This window comes from Brassica rapa, chromosome A01 (assembly GCF_000309985.2).
Source record: "Brassica rapa cultivar Chiifu-401-42 chromosome A01, CAAS_Brap_v3.01, whole genome shotgun sequence".
Classification (NCBI taxonomy): Eukaryota; Viridiplantae; Streptophyta; class Magnoliopsida; order Brassicales; family Brassicaceae; genus Brassica; species Brassica rapa.
The window spans coordinates 146,130-166,800 of NC_024795.2; the positions used below are offsets into that span (position 1 = coordinate 146,130).

Sequence of the window (20,671 nt, forward strand, 5' to 3'; positions counted from 1 at the left end):
ACCGTTAACCGACAGTTAAAACTGTGTTAACCCAACGTTAAATACTACCGTTTAGTGAAACGACGTCGTTTCATTCAGTTCTTTTGTTTAAGACAAAATCTTAAAATCGTTGTTGGTTGGACTCGAACCCACACACTCTTGGACTTAAGAGAGGGGAGTTTTGCCACTGGGCTAGTGAGACTTTTTGAAAGATTAGATACAAATTTTTTTTTTATTGATCAAAAGACGTGGATGATTGAAATAAAACAAAACATAACCCTAATTTCTCATAAACTCAAAAAATTCTCTAAAAACTTTTGAAAAATCTTTAAATTTCCAAAAAATTGAAAAATAATTATTTTTTTGTAAATTTAATTTTGAAATTAAAAATAAACTTTTGGAAGATTTTTGTTTTTTTAAAGAAAAATAATTATTTTAATTTCAAAATTAATTTTATAAAAAAATTCTTTATTTTTCAATTTTTAATTTAATTTTAAAAAATGAATTTTTTTGGAAATGTTTTGATTATTTAAAGAAAAAAAATATTTCTAAGTTCAATTTGTTTTTTACAAAATCTTTATTTTTCAATATTTTGTAATTTTAAAGATCTTTTATGTTTTTAGAGAACTTTTTATATTCATTGAGTACCAAATAAAGTTAAATGTGTTTGGAACTATATTGAAAACGCCTTTAGCCCAGTGGTTAAATACATTATCATTTCACCCAAGCAACCCGAGTTCGAATCCAGGGTTCTACTTGTTTTTATTTTCAGATCATGTAAAACAAAAACGACGTTGTTTCAGTTCCGTCAATTTTTTTCTGTTAAGTTTGCTAACGGCGTGCTAAATTGGCAAGTCAATAAAGACATTGTTAATAAATTTTAAAGTCAATGAAAAGTTTGGTATTTTTTTGACCAGTCCAAAAATTCAGGTTTATTTTAGCATTTCGTGCAAAGTTCGTGATTTTCTTGGCCGAATTCCCTTTTTTTAATCTTCCACTTTCTTGCGTCAATAGTGGAAACTTTCGTTGCAATATTTGTCTCTCTGTCTTCTTTGAATTATTTCTTTATGTTATCATATCATCAAAATAATATAGTAATATTTTTGAAAAATCAGTATGAATAATCTATTGGTTGTTGGATGAAGTATGAATCCCTCCCTCCCTGCTCATTCACCAAACTCTGAAGTTCTAAATACATTTATCTTTCACTGACCTCTACATTTTATAGGTTACTGATTATTATCTGAAGCTTATTTTACACTTAAAAAGGTTTCTAACACTCTGGCTTACACAACACACGCGCAAGATATGGAACAAATCTACAAAATAGTGCAAATTATAAGATGTCTGACCATAAAAACATTAAGAAATAATTAATATAACAATAGCATGTGTTTGAGTGTTTGGTTGGGGAAAAAGCCAAAGGGCGACTGATGAAGGTGTGGTAAATTAAGAAACTGGTTTAAGAAAGCAAAAAAAAGCTAAGCACCGACACAAGGTGTGGAACAGTGTGTGCTACTAGAGACTCTACGACACGGGTAGTTTTGATAATTAACATTGCTGTTAACAGCTGCAGAAAATGAAGATGAAGATGATTGCCTATTCTTCTTCTTCCTCTTCTTGTAGGCATCATCTTCATCATCATCATCATCATCAAGAGGATGGGTTGGTTTCTTTAGATCTTCTAGGCATTTGACATCTGAGATGCAAGCATATGATCTTGCTTTCCCCGAGTAGTACCTTGACAATCCTCTCCTGTTTTTTTATACCATTCACAAATCCAAAATCAAATAGTAATCCAAAAATCTATAACTTATACCAGAACTCAATCAATCAATGAGATAATTATTGCAGTTTTTACTTTCTGGGAAGGTTGTTTCTTAGCCCTCCCATGTCAAAAGCGACCAGCTCACTTATGTTTTCCATAGTTCATAGATAGAGGAGAGAACAAAAGCAAAAAAACTTTGGCTCTTTCGGTTATCTATTTATATAGCTTACTGAAGGAAAAAGAAAGAGAAAAAGAGAAGACATTTGCTTAATTGAAGGGAATGGTTTCTATTTCTGGTTTTTATTTTATTTTATTATGGTTCTCAATTTTTTGCATAATCTGTGACTGACCCTAATCTTTTCTCACCTATACTTCCTCTCCTACAAACACTTGGTAAGAGTTTGCTACCCATACATTTTATATACATACAATATAATGAATACAGATGATCAGCACCAGTGTAACCCATCTAAGGAAAGAAATGTTTATGTGACCATTATCTAACAGAGGTTGTAGACTAAACACTGATTCTAATCAGTAACAATCAAAGCTTAATCCAAATAGTCAATGATACACACAGAACATTGAGGTCTTTTTTTTTTGTTCAAAAACAAAACATTGAGGTCATTTTCTTAATTTAGCTGGTTAAGTTTGACATGTGACAGCAGCTTCAACTAGAGTTCATACCAGAGGAGAAACACATTCATCCCAGTTTAAACACCTTGGAGAGGAGTTTATTTGCAAAGAAGTTACCTAAACTTTAGCCTAATGGTTGGTCTAAAAAATATGTACAGACCGTAAAACCAATCACTTCTACGAAAACATGAAAAGTTTTTTTGTTGTGTACAATGGTATTCTAATTTTTTTAGGAAGATTCATCATCACACACACACACACACACACTTAAGTTTCAATGTGAAGTTGTATTAGCAACCTATGATTAACAACTACAACAAAGGAGGATACGTAGATAAATGCATGAGAGCATTTAGTAGTATACATATCCACCCATAAATTACAACTCATACAAAAAGAAGAAGATAAATTTGACATAATACACACCAAAAATATAAATATCACACAGGTTTCCCTGGACCACCACAAAAACATAAAAAAGAAACAAACATATGACCTTCAGAAGTCATTTTTCTATTTCAATTACTGATCATGACAAGAAATTCGTTTTGGTGCATGCTTTCTGTCTTTGTTTTGTTTATATCTGTTAGTTAAGATTTATCTTCCGTTAAGGTTGTTAGAAAACTGAGTAAACATAGCTGTTCCAGAGTGTTCGTCCACGGCCTGAACCTCAGCAGCACCATTGTTCTCTTCCACCTTGTTGGTGGTGGGTGCAGGAGCGATTGGAGTTGTATCTGCTGGCGGAAGAGATGTTACTGGCTCACCGTTCTCAGTCTCCTCGGCTTTGCCCTGAGTGAATGCTTCTTGAAGCTGAAGAGCATATTCCAAGTTCCACAAAACATCTCCCATTGAAGGCCTATCAACACCATAATCTTCCAAACACTTCTCTGCAGCTTCCGCAAACTTCTTCATCGATTCAGGGTTTATCGTGCCAGCCAAATGAGGATCAATGATCTTTTCGAGCATCCCTTTTCGTTTCCATTGCATAGCCCATTCAGCTAAGTTAACCTGTTCTCTTGGTAGCTGAGGGTTGATGGCTGGTCTTGCGCAGAGAGCTTCAAGAAGAACGACACCAAATGAATAAACATCAGACTTATCGGTAAGTTGCTGTCTCCTAAAGTATTCAGGGTCTAGGTACCCGAAACTTCCTTTCACTGCCGTGCTGACATGGTTCTGTCCAAATTCCACATCTTTAGAAAGACCAAAGTCAGCTACCTTGGCAACTAAAGCATCGTCGAGAAGAATGTTGGTTGATTTGACGTCACGGTGGATAATCCCTTGTGCTGTGCCTGTGTGCAGATAGTGAAGCCCACGTGCAGAACCGATACAGATCTCAAGTCGCTGTTTCCAGGTAAGGGGAGCAAGGTTCTTTCCGTATAAATGATCTCTGAATGGACCATTGGACATGAACTCATAGACCAGGATCATCTCAGAGTTTTCATCACAGTAACCAATCAAGGAGACCAAGTGTCGGTGTCTGAGCTTAGAAAGCATCTGGATCTCTGTCTCAAACTCAGTGATTCCTTGTTCAGACTGTGGGTTACCTCGCTTGACAGCAACTTTGGTTCCGTCGTCGAGGGTTGCAATATAGACATTACCGAACCCTCCAACACCGATAATCTGAGATGCTTCAAAGTTCTGCGTAGCATCCTGAAGCTCTGAAAGGGAGAAGTTGCGGCCGAGGCCCATGGTTGAGTTGTACAAGCTGGAACCACCTTTGCTGGTCATGAAAGTGCTGTCACCAGCGTGTATCGGTAGCAACCAAGAGGAGAAACTGTTTCTCTTCTGCCAATCTTGTGGCCTCTTCTTCCACTTGTAGACCATGGCTCCAAGCCCAATGAAAGCTCCAAACATCATCACAAACCCCGCGGTCGCAACCATACCGTGTTTCCCCATGCCGGTGGTTCTACCATCAACTCCAAACTCTCCGTCAAGGCTGTTCACGGAGTTGCTCATCTTCAAGACCTCAACTCCATTCAAGATTGCGTTTGGAGTGCCTGTATCTTCTCCCATGGGACTAATCTGCACTAGCAGCTCAGGAGTCATAAGTGTCTCGTTCACAACAATGTCTTTGTAGTAAGGAGCTGCGAGACCGCCGGCGACAGTAGACAAATCCAGCCCAGAAATGGCAGTTTTGCCGTTGATGTACACATTGAAGTACAAGTCATTGAGAGACTTGCTAACGATGTCACAGAAATGAAGCCGGATAAGGTAGTTAAACGCCGGGTTCGAGGGGAAGTTCCAGCTGACGTTGAAGTTCGGAGCAATGGTGTGAGAATCTGCCATTTCAGCAGCTGTTGCATAAACCGTTTGTGGAGCAATCAAAGGTGTAACTCCAGGAGGGTACTTGATTGCGGAAGGGGTCGTCTTCACGTCCTTGGCCATCTTCTCATCTTTCAAGAACTCCTTATCAGGTATCCAGCTTCTTCCTAACGTGTCGTTCTGAGGCACGATCAAAGGACCACCAACATTGACTCTGTAAACGGTCTGGTACGCATAGTCAGACAGACCAGAGAAACCGTTGACTGGGAAAAGGGCTGTGCCCGAATCAGAGATCAGTTCGTCTGGAGCAGAGACAATCTCGATAGCGTTGATGAATGCTGCAGAGCTTTTCATAGGTCTGAACCTGAGGGAGAATTGTGCATCCGTAATGTTGACGAGATACTCCGTCTGGAGAACAGCTTGACTATCATTGTTGTTGTTAGTAATCTTGAAGTTATGAAGCAGCACATACTTCTCTGTTACAACGGAAAAAGTTGCTTGCTGGAGATCAAACTTGTCATTAGGGAAGGCCAAGAAATGGAGGCGAACCCAATGCCAACCAGGCCTGGTTAGATGGAACTTGTAGATGGCTTCCTCACGGAAGATCCTTGCAGTCAGGTAGATAGGAGATGCGACCTTGTCTGAAGGTGGGGCCGAGACCTGAATATCATCCTTGGCTTCTATGTATTGGACCGTATCTTGGTCACTCTTAAAGACTCTTCCATCTGGTGTTTTGGATGAAGATTTGCTTCCACAATCAATGAGGATAACATCTGCCGGTTTAAAACCGGTAGCAGGTCCCACGGCAGACGCTGCAGGGCCTGAGAGGAAGAGGAGAATAGCCAGGAGGAGAGCCATGCAAGGCTTTGGAGAAATATCAAAGATGGGAAACGTGCATATGTTTGGTTTCTTTCTTGTCTCCATCCCTCCTAGGTGGGAAGGAGAGAGAGAAGAGAGATGGCTGAGGAAGAAAGAAGATAAGAAGGAATGAAGGAGTTTGTTGGATAGCTTGTGGTTGAAGAAAAGAGGGAGAAAAAGGTCATGAAAGCGAGAAATGATTTGTTGTTATATGTGTGGCCAGTTTTGGTATATGCTGTAATTTATTATCGGTGGATATGATATGGTTTATTTTTAGCAAACAGCTAATTCTGTTATCTAGACAATCTAGAGACTGCCAATAATAAACAACTCCGGTTCTCTATTTCAAGAATATTTTAGAAAAAACTAGAACTAAAACTATCAGTTTTTTCAATCAGAAACGCAAATATGAAGCTAGAAAGTGATGAAGAAACATAGAGTAACTAATCAACGTACCAGCTAAACCTTTTCACTGCCACTCAAGTGACTCTAATGCTTGCTGATGAATGTCTGAACATGTTTTTTTGTGTTCTACTGGAAGATCTCGTGGCTTTGGATATGTGATAGAGTTTAGATATCTCTAACTCTCAGACTCTTCTTATTGATCACTCCAACACCAAGTACAAGCTAGAACAGAGATTACAAGATGATAAACGAACAGCTTTGAGCTTGACTCCGGCTAGGCTCTCATAGCGAGCTTCACCTTCGTCACCGATCTCATGGCGATCGGGTCAAGATGACTCATGGCGTCAATCTATAGCAACATCAAAGCATAAAGTCTCTCATCATTCTCTTCTCCCCTACTTATACTCTCACCTCCGATAGCTTCTTCAGACTCTTCTAACAGCAAACCCTCTGGAACAATCCAAGGCTTTGCTCTACACCCTTTACTTAACCAGCCACGTCAGCTTCCTCACCTCCAAGTCAATAGTAAGATACTTGGTATCTATCAATATGATCATATATTTTACCCCCTACTTTATTTGCAAACAAGCTAGAGAGAAGCAACCCAAAAGTTCTAACAATACAATGTAATTGTGACTTTATAGTTTCATAAACAGAGTGATAATAGTTTTACGGATCGTTATGGTTGCCGGAAATTTTCTCCTTAATCTTCTTAAGGAACCCCTTCTTCTCGTGAGCTTCTTCTGATCCTGATCCGCTCACTGTTGCAGTTGATGGATCGTGCCCCTCTACCTTTGATTTAGTTTCATCCGTTACATTAGCTCCTTGTCGTGATCCTTTACCATATTCATCCATCTACAATAAACGTATATATGCTATGATTAATATGGCTCGTGCCATGCATATACAGTGAATCTTGATAATAATAATAATAATAATAATAATAATAATAATAATAATAATAATAATAATAATAGTATATAAAAAATAACAATAGTAAGTACGTGTGGCATTCACACAGTATGAATGAGATATATAAATCTTTTACCGAGTTGGAGGAAGAAATGCCTATGTTTTCAAGAGGGTTGTGAGACACGGAGATAGGTTGTGCGTGGTGAGGAGTATCGGTGGTCGTGATCGGGGCGGTGATCGGATGTGGACCAGTGTAGCTGCTCTCCTTCAGGTGAGGGACGGTGGTTGCAACACCTGTCAGATGCATCGCGTTTCCAAACTCGTCCACGAGCTGAGCTGGCTTGCCTTGTTCGTCCGTTAGGTAGATTGAGTTTCCTCTTTCGTCTCTTATATCCGCCATTCTAACTAACAAGATTCTTATCAGCTCTCAGTCAAACGTTGCCGGCATAGACATATGCGTGTTTGAAGGAAGCGCTCTGTGTATATGTATGTATTCATGTGCATGGTCGGGACACGTGCTGCAATATAGCGAACGAAGATGCGTAGGTTATTGCCTCGTACGCACACATGTGTGTTCTTATACGAGCCTACTCATCTCGACATAAATCATTTTCTTGTGTAGAATATTTAAAATATTCACAAAATACATATGATCTCGTTTTGAATTGTACATGTATATGCTTATTTGTTTGTCATTCACCATAGTATCTCAAAGGCTTGCTGATCTTTCTATACATTATACAAAAATAGTAAGCAGTGAACTAAAAAAAAGGAGAAACAAATCAATATCTACAGGAAGAAGTTTGATTGAGATCAAGCTGGTAAATGTAATACAAACCATACCCAATCGGTTGTCTTCAGAGCCCTGAATCCATTCTGATCTATGCACAGCCAGAATAATTTATATACTAGAAAGGATCCAATGTTGTGATTATCCCCAACCTTGTATTCTAAAGTTGTGACTTTACATGTGTGAAAATTTAGCAAATACCAATAAAAAAAAAAAGAAAAGCCAATGAGGAAAGTGTGTATCAACAAATAGCCTGTCTTAATTAAGTGGTACCGTGTCCGTCAGACAGTAAAGAGCAACACAGACACAGAACCTGCGACAACAACCACATTCAATCTCTAACGTGTGTAAATTCACCGAATTGAGTCTGAGAGATATAGATCGAGAGAAACGCAGCTTACAAGTTCATATTTTGCTGGATTTGGTCCAGAAGAAGCCTTTCTTTTTGACGGGAAGATTCTCTTTGATTGATTTACTGTTACCTCTGGACCCAAAAGAGAAATGTCTAGCCAAGAAAGGCTTTGCGGAATAACCTTTGACGCTGGAACTCGAGACCAGTTCAGGGCTCTTGTCTGCTGCTGCTGCTGGCATGTGGCTGTGATCATACATTACCAAATCATCGCAATCAAAATCACTGTCCAAAACTCGGTTTCTGAGTCTTTTGTTGTGCCTAGCTTTCAAATCCATCTCAACTTTCAACGCTTTCTCTGACAGTTTCGCCGTTTTCTTCTCACCAAATGTACAGATTGGGCACGACGGGTCGAATTTATCGATTTCTGGCGTCATCTGCTCTAAACACTCACCATGGTAGACATGCCCACATGCTAGAATTGCGGACACAGAGAGCTCATTGGTCATGAAGATCTTTTGGCTGCTCCACATGGATTTCTCTGACAAGGGTCTAGAGCAGGCACCACATGTTTGCTGATGATGATTGGATATTACTCGGTTGCCATGATGGTCTATCTTGTCACGATCAAGCCCAAAGAAGTCGTTATCATAAGACAAAGGCTCGTTGCTGCGAGAAGATGACATCATTTCAGAAAAGGCTTGCAATGACCAACTTTCAGATGGTCCACTCTGAGAAGAACCATATCTCAAAGGAATTTCCTGCGTCTCTTCAGTTGCTGAGCTTCTACTCAGTGAGTTCATACCATAGATTCGACTATCTGAGACTTGCTTCGATAGACGAGGGCGCTGTGTCAGTTTAAGCGATGACGCCGAACTTGAAGGGTGGAAGTAGCTCTGGGGAGAAAGTGGTGATGCTGGGAAAGAAGATGTGTGTGAAAGAGAGAATTGTGCAGGAGATGGATATGAAGGTGCCACAGATTGTGTCGAATCATTTTCCTTCTGCGTAAGAGATAGAGATGCGTAAGAGAGAGAGGTTATTATTGTGCATCAATAAAGGTATAATTTCAAAGATGTAAGAGAAGTCAGCTAGTGATGAAACAAACACGCTTTACCTGCTCGAAGACTGTATCCATGGAAGAGTTTCTTGGGAAAGATAGATCTGCCACAAGATTCATGTAAAGACACACTATTATGATCAAGACATATGCATAAGCGAGCTAAGAAGCAAAACAGACAAATCCCATCAATAAAACATAGCCACATCTTTATTCTGCTCATCATGACATTTTAACAGGTTCCTTAGCTGAAATGAATTACCTGAGGCCGGAGATTTGTGCAGTGGCTGTGTCCTAAAGCTGTCCAGAGGAGAGCCTTGAGATGAAACAAAAGCAGATCCAAATTTGATCTCAGAGCCATCGTTACGGCTAATACCATCAGATAACCAAGTGAGAGAGGAGGAGTCTTCACCGGCAACACGTCCTCCTCTATTATGATTATCCCAGCGGAAACTCCAAGTAGGAGAAGGCCTCCTCTCAGTCTCATTAGGAGGCACGACGAGGACCATTTTGTCACGAGCCGCAACACAACACGCATTCCCCATCTCTGAACTCGCTTCTTGCTACAACCTTAACTTCAAAAAAAAACAAGTAATTTAGAAAACAAAGATTCAGTATAACAATCAAATCATTATAAGCCAGAGAATCAAAGTCCAGGAAGCAGAGCCCCATTTGTAAGATCTCTGAGCCATCGATCTATCCTAGAAAAGGAATCATATCGATCAATCCACTGCCCACGAGAGTTTCGGAATCACGAATCCGATAAAAGTAATTAAACTCAGCCTAAGTGGTATCTAACAGATCCGATTTTAAGGCCACAAAATCTGCTGCAAGCCGATTACTCAAAATAGAAACCAAAACCCTAAAATCAAATTCCAAAAATAAACACAATCAAACAGATGCTTAGAGAGAGTCCCAGTGAGCGAACCTGCTCCCGGGAGTCCTTGAACGTCGCCGGAGAAGAGGAAGACGAAAACAACACACGGAGAGAGGGGGTAGAGAGAGCGTTCTATTGAGCAGTGCGATGATGCGAGAGGGCTTTGCTTTGTTCCAGAGAGAGAGAGAGGGAAAGAGATGAATACGAGTCTTTTCTTTTCTCACGGTTTATTTCACGCCGTTATATTCCGGTTAGGTCTTTGTCTTGATATTATTACCCATAACCGTACCAAATAGTCAAAACCAAATCAAACTAAACCGAGATACCTCCATTATTTCTATTCATTTTCATCAAATATGCACCTATCCTTCATTAAATTCTACCGCTTAAACCGCTTATCATACTGAAACGTACTACAGCACCCTTTTAACCATGATTGGACCAAGATATAAATCGGTTGGGATATGTCAAAAAAAAAAGATAAATCGGATCGGTCAAGTGCCTTGTGGTGTTGTGTGACAGTGACACCGTCAGACTTGTCGTAATTCGGTGGTGAGTAGTGCCAAGTCACGCTAAAAGACAAAAAAACGGAGGGACAAGGAATAATTATCCGGCAGCTTTCCTTAGTGACGTCGGTAGATGGGGCCGTTTATAACACAAAAGACTATATATTCCAAAGTAGAAATTTTATTATATTCGAGGGGCCAACTTATAAAAAACACGAAAAAACCATGTCCATGTATCAAGTACCTTACACAACACGCCACCTTGAGTTTCGTGAAAGCCAACACGGAAGGTAAAAGATTTCAATAAAGAAAAGGGAATTTAAAGACGAAACCACCACTTCACATAAACATTCAATAACCGATCGTTTTGGTTCGAACTTAAGTCGCCGGTTTAGAGGAATCTCCGGCATCAAGTTTCACGGCGGCACCTTCGTGGCGCAAGCTATTTTCTCTGGAGTAGGGTTTCTTAGAACCCTGTAAGAATGATGCAGAGTGTTTCGATCTGTTACGTTAGAGAATAAACACTTTTTTATTGTTGTTTAATATGGGCTAATGGGTCACCTGGAAAATGTTTCCGAGCTTCCTCAATCCTCTTGCTCTAGCTCGAAGAACATCTTTTGAAACACTCGGATCTTTAAGCACCTGAGAAACACCAAGAGAACAACGTAATGATATCATGTAACAATAGGATCAACAGTAGTAGTAGTGAACCAAATCACATACCGCTTGGCAGACGCGAGATAAGGTTGATTCGATGTCAAGCACATTGATTTGCCAAAGGGACTGAAGCATTGCATCTTTTTTAGCTTCGATGGCTTTCTGAATATGCTCCTCTCTGTTCTCTCCCTGGTTCAGCTTGCTCACTTCGTCCTGCAACACAAGTAACGAAACCGCACCTACGAGAGAGAAGAAGAAAAAAAAGGGATCGTTTTTGGTTTACCCAAAGAAAACTCAACTTAAAAAGATTTGTTTTATTTAGTTTACCAGAAGCAGCCATCACTTGAGATTTGATCTGGTGGCCTTTGTCACGCACCCATTCAGCTAAGAAGGGCACTTTCATGAGACGTTTGTCCTTTCCGAGTTCTTTCGCAGCTTTTCTTGTGTAAATGTAACCCACAGTGTGCAGCATTGCTTCCCCAAAACCTGACAGCACCCAAAGTTTTTTTTTGCCTTTCATTGACTGAGGAGCGGCAAAAATAAAACACAAGTTATTATAGGGTGACTCTGATTACCAGCTGTTGAGAGTCGCCTAGCCTCAGCGGTAGCCCAATTCACAAATTCATCGGTTTGTCCTTCCACGAATGGTTCGAGTTTGTTCTTCAGCGTAGTGACAAGCTTGTCTTCCCTTTCCTTTTGCATCGCCTGCTCACGAGGAATTATAACCATAAAAAAAACAGTTCAAGAGAAAGAAAAAAAGAAAAAAGAAAAACAAGGTAGGTACTTTGATCTTGTCTTGAAGCAGTTTTTTCCTAATCTCAGGCTCATGGGATTCAACTTCAGCGTCGAGTGATGCAATGGAAGCAAGAGCAAGTTGGCCAATGTAGTCCTCAAACAACTCGCTGCCAAAGAGCATGCCGAACACAGCTGCAGGATCAACCATTGCATCCCTGCACCAACAAAAAAAATAAAAAAAATTGACATTAGTATGGGAACACCAGTCACATGATATATACTTTTAAGCGAAGGAGAAACTTACTGTTGAACACCTTCTTTGCCATAGTTATCATAAGCAGTTCGTTTCTCCGGATCGCTAAGAACCTGGTAAGCTTCACCTAGCACCTTCATTCACATAAGCAGTGTTAAAAGTATTCGAGAGTGAATTTAAACAAGTAAAGTAATCCTAGTGAATCAAACTTATAAGATAGCATTTTTGTGTCATGATTAATCACCTGAAAGTTTTTAGCAGCTTGAGGATCATTAGGGTTCTTGTCTGGATGAACTTGCCTTGCCTGCCCACATTAAAGAACAAAAAAAGGGAAATATATCTTATAATCATAACCAAAAGCTTCCAAATTTGGAATTTTCTTTTAAAATAATTGTTTATGTGATCTGATTTACATAACCAAATCTACGAATCTAAAGCTATGTGACAAGAAGATACTACTTAAAACTCAGGAGAGATCTAAAACTGTGATGATAAGACAGAGAAGGGGAAGAGTGAGTGGTACTTTGATATAATAAGCTTTCTTAATGTCAGCAGCTGAGGCATCAGTCTTGACGCCTAACACGTCGTAATACTCACTCTCCTTCACCATTTCCCTCAGACTCTATATCTTCTTAAAAGGAAGAAAACACGAAAACGTAATACTATTCAGATATTCAATAATCAATAAGAATAAAAGCTTGTGGAGATGCGACTAAAATTTGATTACAGATCTTGGAAAGAACTGGAGGAATTTAGGAAATGAAAAATCGAATTGGAACACACTAAAGCTGGATTCGAGAGGCTGTATACGAATAACCAGAGGAAGACAGAGACTTACGAATGTTCGTGGAGCACAAAAACGAGGAAGAGATTGGGATTGATCTGCAAATAGAAGATTTCAGATTTGGCAAGTTTATTACAGACAGAGAATAAGGGAGTAAAATTTTATAAACTTTCTGTGCGAGCCACGTGTCCCAAAAGATTTATATCGGGCCCTATGTTGGAATACCTCGTACAACTGGGCATCTTATTTAGACCCGGCCCACTAAGGGCTCTGACGAATACTGGTCGTTTGAAACCCTAAGGGAGAACAAACTCTTATTTGTTTAATACCTCAGCCTCCTCCTCCTCCTCATTTTTCAGCTTCTCCTTCGCCGTTCGCTTCTCCGTCCAAACCAACATCAACATGGTATCACTACTGTTTCTTTTCTGTTTATGTCTAAGCAGATCTATTTTTCTCGTATTAATCGTTACATTCGTGTTACTTGTTACAGGCGCCGAAGAAGGACAAGGTTCCACCGCCGTCATCTAAGCCGGCCAAATCCGGAGGTGGAAAGCAGAAGAAGAAGGTTCGTTTTCTATCATGTCCCCTATTAACATATGCATGTTAGCTACATTTGGGTTTCTGTGAACTGTCATGTTTAATAAGTTGAGTTGGTGAAATGATGAATACTTTTGTTTGACTATTGATATTGGTATCATTGTTGAATGTTGTGGATAACAGAAGTGGAGCAAGGGGAAGCAAAAGGAGAAGGTGAACAACATGGTGTTGTTTGATCAGGCTACTTACGACAAGCTTCTCACTGAAGCTCCCAAGTTCAAGCTCATCACTCCTTCCATTCTCTCTGACCGTATGAGGGTATATTTTTTATATGATCTAAGAATAACACTCTGGTCCGTATTAGTAATAATATAATTAATATGATCTTAAGCATAACACTCTGATGATCCACATTGGACCAGATTAACGGTTCTCTAGCAAGGAGGGCGATTAGGGAGCTGATGGCCAAAGGTGTGATCAGGATGGTCGCTGCTCACTCTAGCCAGCAGATCTACACTCGTGCCACCAACACTTAAAAAAAATATGTTTTGTTCGTGATTGAGCTTTGGCCTTCGATTTGTTTTTGGTTACATTGTTTGATTACTTCTTCAGGAACTCGATAGAATACTGGTTTTGGTTCCGTTTAAGATGCATTGAGATTACTAAATTTGATTCAACCAGTGGCTTCATTTGTTAATCCGTCTTGTCGTTTACGTATCATTTTCTAGAATGCGATAATCAACGGATTTGATTTAAGCCATGAATTTCATCTGGAAATACTAGCAACCGGACCAAGCTATTCCTTTTGCGACGGCGATCATCGAGCCATAGAAACTCGTGGTGTCTGAATGAAACATAACCGTCCATCGCTGTGAAATGTCAACCACGAAGCAAACAAGACAGAATTTATTCATTTAAATGGGCATTTAGGCCCAAATTTCTCTAAGAGGCTCATTATTCAATATGCAATAAAGGTGTAAATAAGGATCCGTTGTCTTTTTGCAACCATCATATTTCCCGCCATGACTGAGTCTTCATTAAAACATTATTTGTACTCTCAGAAATGGCTGAGTTCAGGTAGATTTTTCATCGTATGTGACCGAGACTTTCTTCTTTATTTTCAGCAATAGTTAAAAGACAATGATTCATCATGAAGTTGGACTTTTCATTACAAAATAAACCTAACACAACTTGAATGATTAAAGATTTGAGGTATCTGAGAGATTTGGTAGCGTCTAAGCTTTTGGGGGAAAGTAAACAACAATTTGCCAATTGAGATGGATGGCTGAGAGAAGAACCGATCAGTGTATCTTCTTTATTCACTGCAGCCTCATATTTCTCATCCTACATATTATGTAAACACAATAGTGAGAGACGTTGATTATAAAATCTCTACAGACGTATCTTGAACTAACATTATCACAACTTTGGTAGCTTGTTTTGCTATATAAACGTCTACTGTAGTTAAATAGATACCTCTTTTCTTCCTGAAACAGCCTGCCATTGGTGTTGTAGTTTGGGAACGGGACAAGACCGTTCTCAATGCTGTTGATATCTTGCACAAGGAGTTCATAGTGTCTCTTTACCTCTTCCGTTGTTTTTCCACCAACAACTTGGGCAACATTGTGCCATCGGTTAGGAGTATCCTGGTCATAGGTTGCTAGAGCCTGCTCAAAGGCTTTGTTCTGCTTAGCTGTCCACGAACCAGAGCTGTGAGAAGACACTGAGCTTGATGCCATTGTGATAAGAGATTTTTTTTTATGGATGGGAAGATTGCAAGTCAAGAGGATGATATGTGCACTTATGCTCCAGAAGGCTTCCTTTTTATAAAGAAGAAGATGTAAGATGAGTTTGGATAGTGCCAGTTGTTAATACAAATATCTTGTGGAGTTGAAGATAATTTAAAGTCCATGTCTCCATAGGAATCGCCTAGCGAGCAGTAAAAGAGAATATCAGCCAATATTGGTGGAGATCAGTATCTAAAAGATCCGAACAAATCACTTATAATACTTTGGTTCTAAGTTCTTTTTTCCTTATTACATTTTGAGTTTGAAGCTAGGCAGGAAGATTTGCTGTACGTGATTACTTATCTACCATGCCAAGTCAGTTAGAGATGAGCTATGTTCTAGATTAAGGTTAGGGAAGTTAGTAAATTATATGTCAATATTCATCTACTTTGTGGAAAACTCTGTCCTCCGGAGAAAATTCTCTGTTAGTTCTTTGACTAGAACAGTAAAATAAATTGCAGATAAACTGGATCACATTAATTGGCTATTAAGATTTCTTATCAATGGGACAAGCTACCAAAAGGTTCTTCTGAATTTTAAAGTCGTTGCAGGAAATGAAGTTGGGGGATCAAACTTTATTGTTGATTGTCAACTATGATCTTTTTTGGCCATTTATTTCAAGCTACATCAAATCAAATATGATGTGAAAAGGGGTCAACTCTACCTTGGAAGTTTGCCAACTATGCCTTTTGCTTGGTCATTCATTTGCATATTTGGTCTTCAGTTGGTTAAACAGTTACTTTTCTTGGTGGATTTTGAAAACTTGTGTTGCATTTACTGTTAATGACTTTTACCTGTAACTTCTTTGTATCACTCTTCTTGGAGATACTTGCATTTGTGCTACTCCTGGTTATAGATATTTCTCCTGGTTGTGGTAGCTGAATAGATTAGAGTATAAAACTTACGTTACAAGAAAGAAAAGTTCAAACCATGTAAATGAATCTTAATCATGAGGCTGGTTGGCGCATAATATATTCCAGAGATATATATAGGGTTCAAGTTGCTTACGGGATTCTGACTGCAAGTAGTCCATTCACAGTGTATATATTCGCATCGTCTTTTCTTTTTCTTTGCCTTAGGGCAAGAGGTGTTAAAATGGTAGTAATTACACAGATATCCCCCACGTACAGTACTTAAGTTTGAGCTTTGGGGGAATCTCCTTAGCTGTACAGTGATTCGTTTACAGGAACATCTGAATGAATTGGTTGTTACTCAATATGGGAGGGATACTCTGCATCTTTACTTTGGTGATATATGAAAAGTTACACTTGAGTAAAGATTTGTTGGATTTTATTCCATATATTGGGCTTCCATTCTTCTTATATATGAAGATAACAAGGCCATACTTGAAACACGTTGCCCCTAGACAGTGTAAACTATCATCACAGTAGCTTTCCACGAATATGTAGGGAATAAAAAAAAAGAAAGGGAAGGGTAAGCATTTTCTTGCGAAGACCAAGTGTTATATACTTATATTATATTCCTCAGCGAGTGGTTGGTCCTTCTGCAACTTGACAAACGAATCCTTATGTAAGCTCAATTAGATGCAGAAACCTACTTTGTTTCGATATCTTTGATCATAAGAAGTTGGCAAATGGAGAATCTTCACACTCTTCTAAATTTTGTGAACAAACGCAGAGTTACTTTTTTCTGACAAAGCAATCAAGAACTCTGTTCAACAACTGCACATAATGTTTCCTAGTCGGAGCTTTAAATAGTTTATTATACAAGAGCAAAGATATGATCATACAGCTTAAAAATTACGTGATTCTGTTAATAGTTATGTTAAGATCATTTCATGGAGAAAATCTGTTCCTTCACATTTTGCCATAAATACATTTGGGTACTTTCAAACTGTTTTGGAGAGAGATTATTGGCCAATTTGTTACTTCAAAATTTATTATATTCAACACTGAAATAAACCTTTTTGGGAATGTTGAAATCTTTATATACGTTTCAAATAATCGAGTATATCTTTACTTGTGAAAAATATGTCGACATTGAAGAAAAGTATAATTATAAAAACGGAAAGAGAATATTCGGAGTATATTTCTGTCTTTTTAGCTTATATATTCTTAATCAAAAGTCAAAAGATAAGATCTGGTCTAAATCTATAACAACTCATATCATCTATTCAATCTCTTAAACGCAATAATGATGAGCATCTTAAATCAAAAGGACTGTCGAATAACACTTATAATTTAAAAACATAAGCTTAATTATATAAATGTGTTCATAATAGCTGACCGGCCGACGAATGAGTATTACGCGACGGTGAAAATAGAGAAATCAAGAGAAGCTAATCAATTAGAGAACAAGATGCGATTTAACATTTCGTTACAGGCAAGCAAGACTTTAACGATCCGTTACAACAAAAAAGTAAACAAGAAATCCAGAACCAAACCAAACCGGAGAAACATTCATACGGAAGCAAATCTAAACCGATAACAGAGGAGGCAGCAAAACAACCACTTCATTATCGATTACCATCCACCGCCTCCTCCGTATCCACCGTCACCACCTCCTTCACGTCTGCCACCACCACCACCGTATCCTCCACCTCCACCGTAACCGCCGCCTCCACGGCCGCCACCTCCAGATCCGTAACCTCCACCTCCACGTCTGTCACCGTATCCACCGCCGCCTCCACCGTAACCACCACCTCCACGGCCACCGTATCCACCTCCACCACGGCCTCCTCCACCGCCGCTTCCTCTAGACTGAGCCTCGTTGACGGTGATGGTACGTCCGTCGAGCTCCTTTCCGTTCATCTCATCGATAGCATCCCTCATGGACTTCTCATCCTTGAAGGTCACGAATCCGAATCCCCTCGATCTCCCAGTCTCACGATCGTTAATGATCTGTCAATAACCATATCAAAAACAACCATCAGCAACAGAGCAAGCTGAATGAATCAAAAAAAGCGATGATGGATGGAAACAAAGAAATCGTAACGTTCTCCGGGCTCGTAAAAGCAGCAGGAAGATTAAACGTACCGATGGGACAAAGCAAGTAACAGTAGTAACAAAGAACATAGTAACAGAGTAATCGAATCAAGTAACAGAGAAACACAGATCGGAATCAGATCCGCCGAGGATCAGAACCATCCTGGAGTCCGATCTCTCGTGTGTAACGGACCTTTGAATCGATAACTTCGCCGAACTGTGAGAACGTCCTCTCTAGCTCAGCATCTCCGGTGGCCCATGCTAGGCCCCCGACGAAGCACCGGTACTCTACTTCTGCAGACATTTTTTTGTTTTAAAAACGGAGAAAAATAATGAGAGAGAGAAAGAGACTTGTGATTTGAGATGATAAGACGGAACCTCTTCATTTATAGAGGGAGATGACGTAGTAACTAGGGTTAAGATATTTTCTAGGGCTGCCCAGAACTATGATTAGGAGGTGCGGTTAAATGGTTAGTGGGATAGGCCCACCATCATGTGAGTGTGACTGTGTGCTCTTTAGGAAAACAAAGATTTCTTTCTCCTCGTTCCGGGCAAACAAAATATCTCTGCATTTAAATAGTATCTTTTATTTATTCCCCACATGCTATGACGCTTCTATCCTCCGTCTCTGCTCAATGTGATAACTATTGGGCCTGAATATTACTACAGTTTTGGCCCATTGAATCTGACGGCAAATGAGATTGTATGTTACTCTTGGTCACTTCTGGTCGGAAGCTGAATGGAATCCGTGATCGGTGTATGAATAAAATTAATTAAAGGTCAAACGACGGCGTTTCGCTGTAGGGTTTAGTCCATTTCACCTCTCCTCCAGATTCTCCAGTTGAAGGAAAAACAAATTTAGGAATCTAAAAGACAGAGATGGCATCGGTTTGCAGATCAGCTCTAATGAGTGGTTCAAGAAACTTAGTATCGAGATCAAGAACCGTAACTCAAAAGTGCCTCAATCTTAAACCCACAACGACGACGACGACTTCATCTCATTTTGCTTCAGTCTCCCAATCCATCCCTCGCGCTTCAAGGTGACCACACTCAGTTCCTAATCCTTAATTGCCTATAAAGTCTTCAGAAATTTAGAGAAGAGCCATGTTTGAAATGTGAAGGGTTCTGTCTGCTTTGGGAAGCGTTGAAACGATGATCCCACTTCATAGTGCGGTTGCTTCAGCTCGGCTCCGTTCAAGCATCGCTGCCGATTCCTCCTGCTGGAGCTGGCTTTCCCTGGGTAAATTCTCATCCTTTTTTTTCCTTAAGTTTGTTGCCTTTGTGCTAGTTTTTGTGAGTAGATTGTATATATTTTCATGCTTTATCACTTTGAAAATAAAATCGAAGCTGAAGATGTAATGATTAGTTCTCTTTTTTTTTTGGAATGGGGTTGATACTCTTTCATGGCAATGTTTAAGATGAAACCGTACTAAAATTCGTTATTGGTGGTTTAGATGATATTCTTGATTAGAAGCGTAGCTGTGTGTGTGTGTGTGGCAAGACTATTTTCGTTAGTCTGTTCTATTTTTAAGACTTAAACAATCAAAACTGCTTCACTAAATAAATTTTAATAAAGTAAACAAAAGCTGTGCATCAATTGTGTCTTCTTCACTCAGTATGGTTCGATGAGGAAGTACATACAATGCATGATAAGGATCTAAACTTTTGACAGACTTTAGATAGGAATATATGGTTGGTCTTAGATTCTTACTTGCTTGTGTTATGTCTTAAAGCTTTGCTTCTCTGACTTGTGTTCCTCTACTTAATTCGATAGGACTTGCCACGCCTTTGTGACCCCCGGTCTGCTGCCTGGATCTTTATAAGGCGAACAAATAATCCCAACAAAAATAATTAGAACTTTACCACGACTTGCATTCAGGCAAAATGAATGAATGATGAAGAATAATGTTTTTTTCTTCTAGTTTTGAACTCTTTTGTCCCATGTATGGTTATGGTTCACAAGGACTTGTTCCTTCAAAGTTTTACTAATCTTGGATCCACACATTTTGGGATTTTTCTTGCATTGAAACCCAGTTACGATTGATCGTGCAATTTACAATGCAGAAACTCTTCCGCTTTTTTTTTCATATTCTGAATATTGTTTGCTGATTTTCTTCCTATTTCTTATCGTCTCTTTAGAGCTGGGAGTTCCTCGGTGACACCATCATTAGCATTGGTCTTAATCTTGAAGCTTCCATGGGTTGATACTTGATATTGTACTGCTTAAGACTACCACTTGATGGTACCAGATTACCAGTTACGGAACCAGATTGTTTTTGTTTCCCAGCTCTTTTGTTCTTCTACTTAATGTGATGGGACTTGTTGGACCAGGGAATGGGTGCCAAAATATCTCAAAAGTATTAATCATCATCTTAGTCTAGCTAACACTAGAGTTGGTTCTTCAATTTTAACGAACATAATCAAACTTAAAAACCCTACCAACCAATAATTGTGAATCCAAACATTCTTGCAGTCTACTCCTAAACCCATTTATTAATAATAATGATGTTAGCATAAACTCTCTTTTTTAGTTTCTTTTTTTGGTCCACCAACTATGTAACTACACTACTGGGT

General features: G+C 39.2%; 8 protein-coding genes and 1 long non-coding RNA gene across 18 annotated transcripts; 2 read left to right on the forward strand and 7 right to left on the reverse strand.

Annotated features, from left to right (window-relative positions):
• Positions 1 to 536: 536 nt before the first annotated feature.
• On the reverse strand, positions 537 to 6,018 carry LOC103874869. The gene is made up of 2 exons (XR_001955968.2): positions 5,960 to 6,018; positions 537 to 1,734 (listed from the first exon to the last, which is right to left on the reverse strand). It is a non-coding gene; the product is annotated as an uncharacterized LOC103874869 (long non-coding RNA).
• On the reverse strand, positions 2,651 to 5,905 carry LOC103873962 (probable receptor-like protein kinase At4g39110). The gene has a single exon (XM_009152679.3). It carries the CDS (start codon positions 5,567 to 5,569, stop codon positions 2,981 to 2,983), a length of 2,589 nt encoding a protein of 862 aa, XP_009150927.2. The 5' UTR covers positions 5,570 to 5,905; the 3' UTR covers positions 2,651 to 2,980.
• Positions 6,019 to 6,466: 448 nt separating the features above from the next.
• Positions 6,467 to 7,472, reverse strand: LOC103828106 (late embryogenesis abundant protein). The gene is made up of 2 exons (XM_009104012.3): positions 6,957 to 7,472; positions 6,467 to 6,763 (listed from the first exon to the last, which is right to left on the reverse strand). Exons 1-2 carry the CDS (start codon positions 7,218 to 7,220, stop codon positions 6,578 to 6,580), a joined length of 450 nt encoding a protein of 149 aa, XP_009102260.1. The 5' UTR covers positions 7,221 to 7,472; the 3' UTR covers positions 6,467 to 6,577.
• Positions 7,473 to 7,588: 116 nt separating this feature from the next.
• Positions 7,589 to 10,315, reverse strand: LOC103828982. 5 transcript variants are annotated; one of them, XM_009106311.3, is made up of 5 exons: positions 9,945 to 10,315; positions 9,279 to 9,586; positions 9,074 to 9,120; positions 8,012 to 8,960; positions 7,589 to 7,923 (listed from the first exon to the last, which is right to left on the reverse strand). In XM_009106311.3, exons 2-4 carry the CDS (start codon positions 9,559 to 9,561, stop codon positions 8,016 to 8,018), a joined length of 1,275 nt encoding a protein of 424 aa, XP_009104559.2. In that variant the 5' UTR covers positions 9,562 to 9,586; positions 9,945 to 10,315; the 3' UTR covers positions 7,589 to 7,923; positions 8,012 to 8,015. The 5 variants fall into 5 exon arrangements, with proteins under 5 accessions (XP_009104559.2, XP_009105252.2, XP_018509707.2 ...); XM_009107004.3 differs by having other exon boundaries at positions 9,279 to 9,591; XM_018654191.2 differs by having other exon boundaries at positions 9,279 to 9,607.
• Positions 10,316 to 10,560: 245 nt separating this feature from the next.
• LOC103831756 (chaperone protein dnaJ 10) lies at positions 10,561 to 13,012 on the reverse strand. Of its 2 annotated transcripts, none has more exons than XM_009108033.3 (10): positions 12,883 to 13,012; positions 12,568 to 12,672; positions 12,289 to 12,348; positions 12,096 to 12,178; positions 11,841 to 12,006; positions 11,632 to 11,761; positions 11,384 to 11,542; positions 11,123 to 11,295; positions 10,961 to 11,041; positions 10,561 to 10,873 (listed from the first exon to the last, which is right to left on the reverse strand). In XM_009108033.3, exons 2-10 carry the CDS (start codon positions 12,652 to 12,654, stop codon positions 10,778 to 10,780), a joined length of 1,035 nt encoding a protein of 344 aa, XP_009106281.1. In that variant the 5' UTR covers positions 12,655 to 12,672; positions 12,883 to 13,012; the 3' UTR covers positions 10,561 to 10,777. The 2 variants fall into 2 exon arrangements, with proteins under 2 accessions (XP_009106281.1, XP_009106992.1); XM_009108744.3 differs by having other exon boundaries at positions 12,568 to 12,675; positions 12,883 to 12,985.
• A 70-nt stretch (positions 13,013 to 13,082) lies between these two features.
• On the forward strand, positions 13,083 to 14,062 carry LOC103834204 (40S ribosomal protein S25-4). Of its 2 annotated transcripts, none has more exons than XM_018654198.2 (4): positions 13,083 to 13,226; positions 13,318 to 13,393; positions 13,549 to 13,683; positions 13,788 to 14,062. In XM_018654198.2, coding segments are annotated over exons 1-4 (327 nt in total). In that variant the 5' UTR covers positions 13,083 to 13,224; the 3' UTR covers positions 13,902 to 14,062. The 2 variants fall into 2 exon arrangements, with proteins under 2 accessions (XP_018509714.1, XP_009108831.1); XM_009110583.3 differs by having other exon boundaries at positions 13,090 to 13,233; positions 13,319 to 13,393.
• Positions 14,063 to 14,459: 397 nt separating this feature from the next.
• LOC103833283 (protein RADIALIS-like 1) lies at positions 14,460 to 17,192 on the reverse strand. Its single transcript, XM_009109671.3, has 2 exons — positions 14,842 to 17,192; positions 14,460 to 14,709 (listed from the first exon to the last, which is right to left on the reverse strand). Exons 1-2 carry the CDS (start codon positions 15,102 to 15,104, stop codon positions 14,685 to 14,687), a joined length of 288 nt encoding a protein of 95 aa, XP_009107919.1. The 5' UTR covers positions 15,105 to 17,192; the 3' UTR covers positions 14,460 to 14,684.
• A 241-nt stretch (positions 17,193 to 17,433) lies between these two features.
• On the reverse strand, positions 17,434 to 18,544 carry LOC103835157 (glycine-rich RNA-binding protein 10). 3 transcript variants are annotated; one of them, XM_033280537.1, is made up of 3 exons: positions 18,291 to 18,544; positions 17,827 to 18,013; positions 17,434 to 17,676 (listed from the first exon to the last, which is right to left on the reverse strand). In XM_033280537.1, the coding sequence occupies exons 1-3, from the start codon at positions 18,399 to 18,401 to the stop codon at positions 17,636 to 17,638; spliced, it is 339 nt and encodes a 112-aa protein (XP_033136428.1). In that variant the 5' UTR covers positions 18,402 to 18,544; the 3' UTR covers positions 17,434 to 17,635. The 3 variants fall into 3 exon arrangements, with proteins under 3 accessions (XP_033136428.1, XP_009109892.1, XP_009110538.1); XM_009111644.3 differs by having other exon boundaries at positions 17,434 to 18,013; XM_009112290.3 differs by having other exon boundaries at positions 17,456 to 18,013; positions 18,149 to 18,455.
• A 187-nt stretch (positions 18,545 to 18,731) lies between these two features.
• Positions 18,732 to 20,467, forward strand: LOC103836677. Of its 2 annotated transcripts, none has more exons than XM_009113316.3 (3): positions 18,732 to 19,137; positions 19,219 to 19,337; positions 20,237 to 20,467. In XM_009113316.3, exons 1-3 carry the CDS (start codon positions 18,977 to 18,979, stop codon positions 20,254 to 20,256), a joined length of 300 nt encoding a protein of 99 aa, XP_009111564.1. In that variant the 5' UTR covers positions 18,732 to 18,976; the 3' UTR covers positions 20,257 to 20,467. The 2 variants fall into 2 exon arrangements, with proteins under 2 accessions (XP_009111564.1, XP_009112229.1); XM_009113981.3 differs by lacking the exon at positions 20,237 to 20,467 and adding an exon at positions 19,872 to 20,176.
• The last annotated feature ends 204 nt before the right edge of the window (positions 20,468 to 20,671 follow it).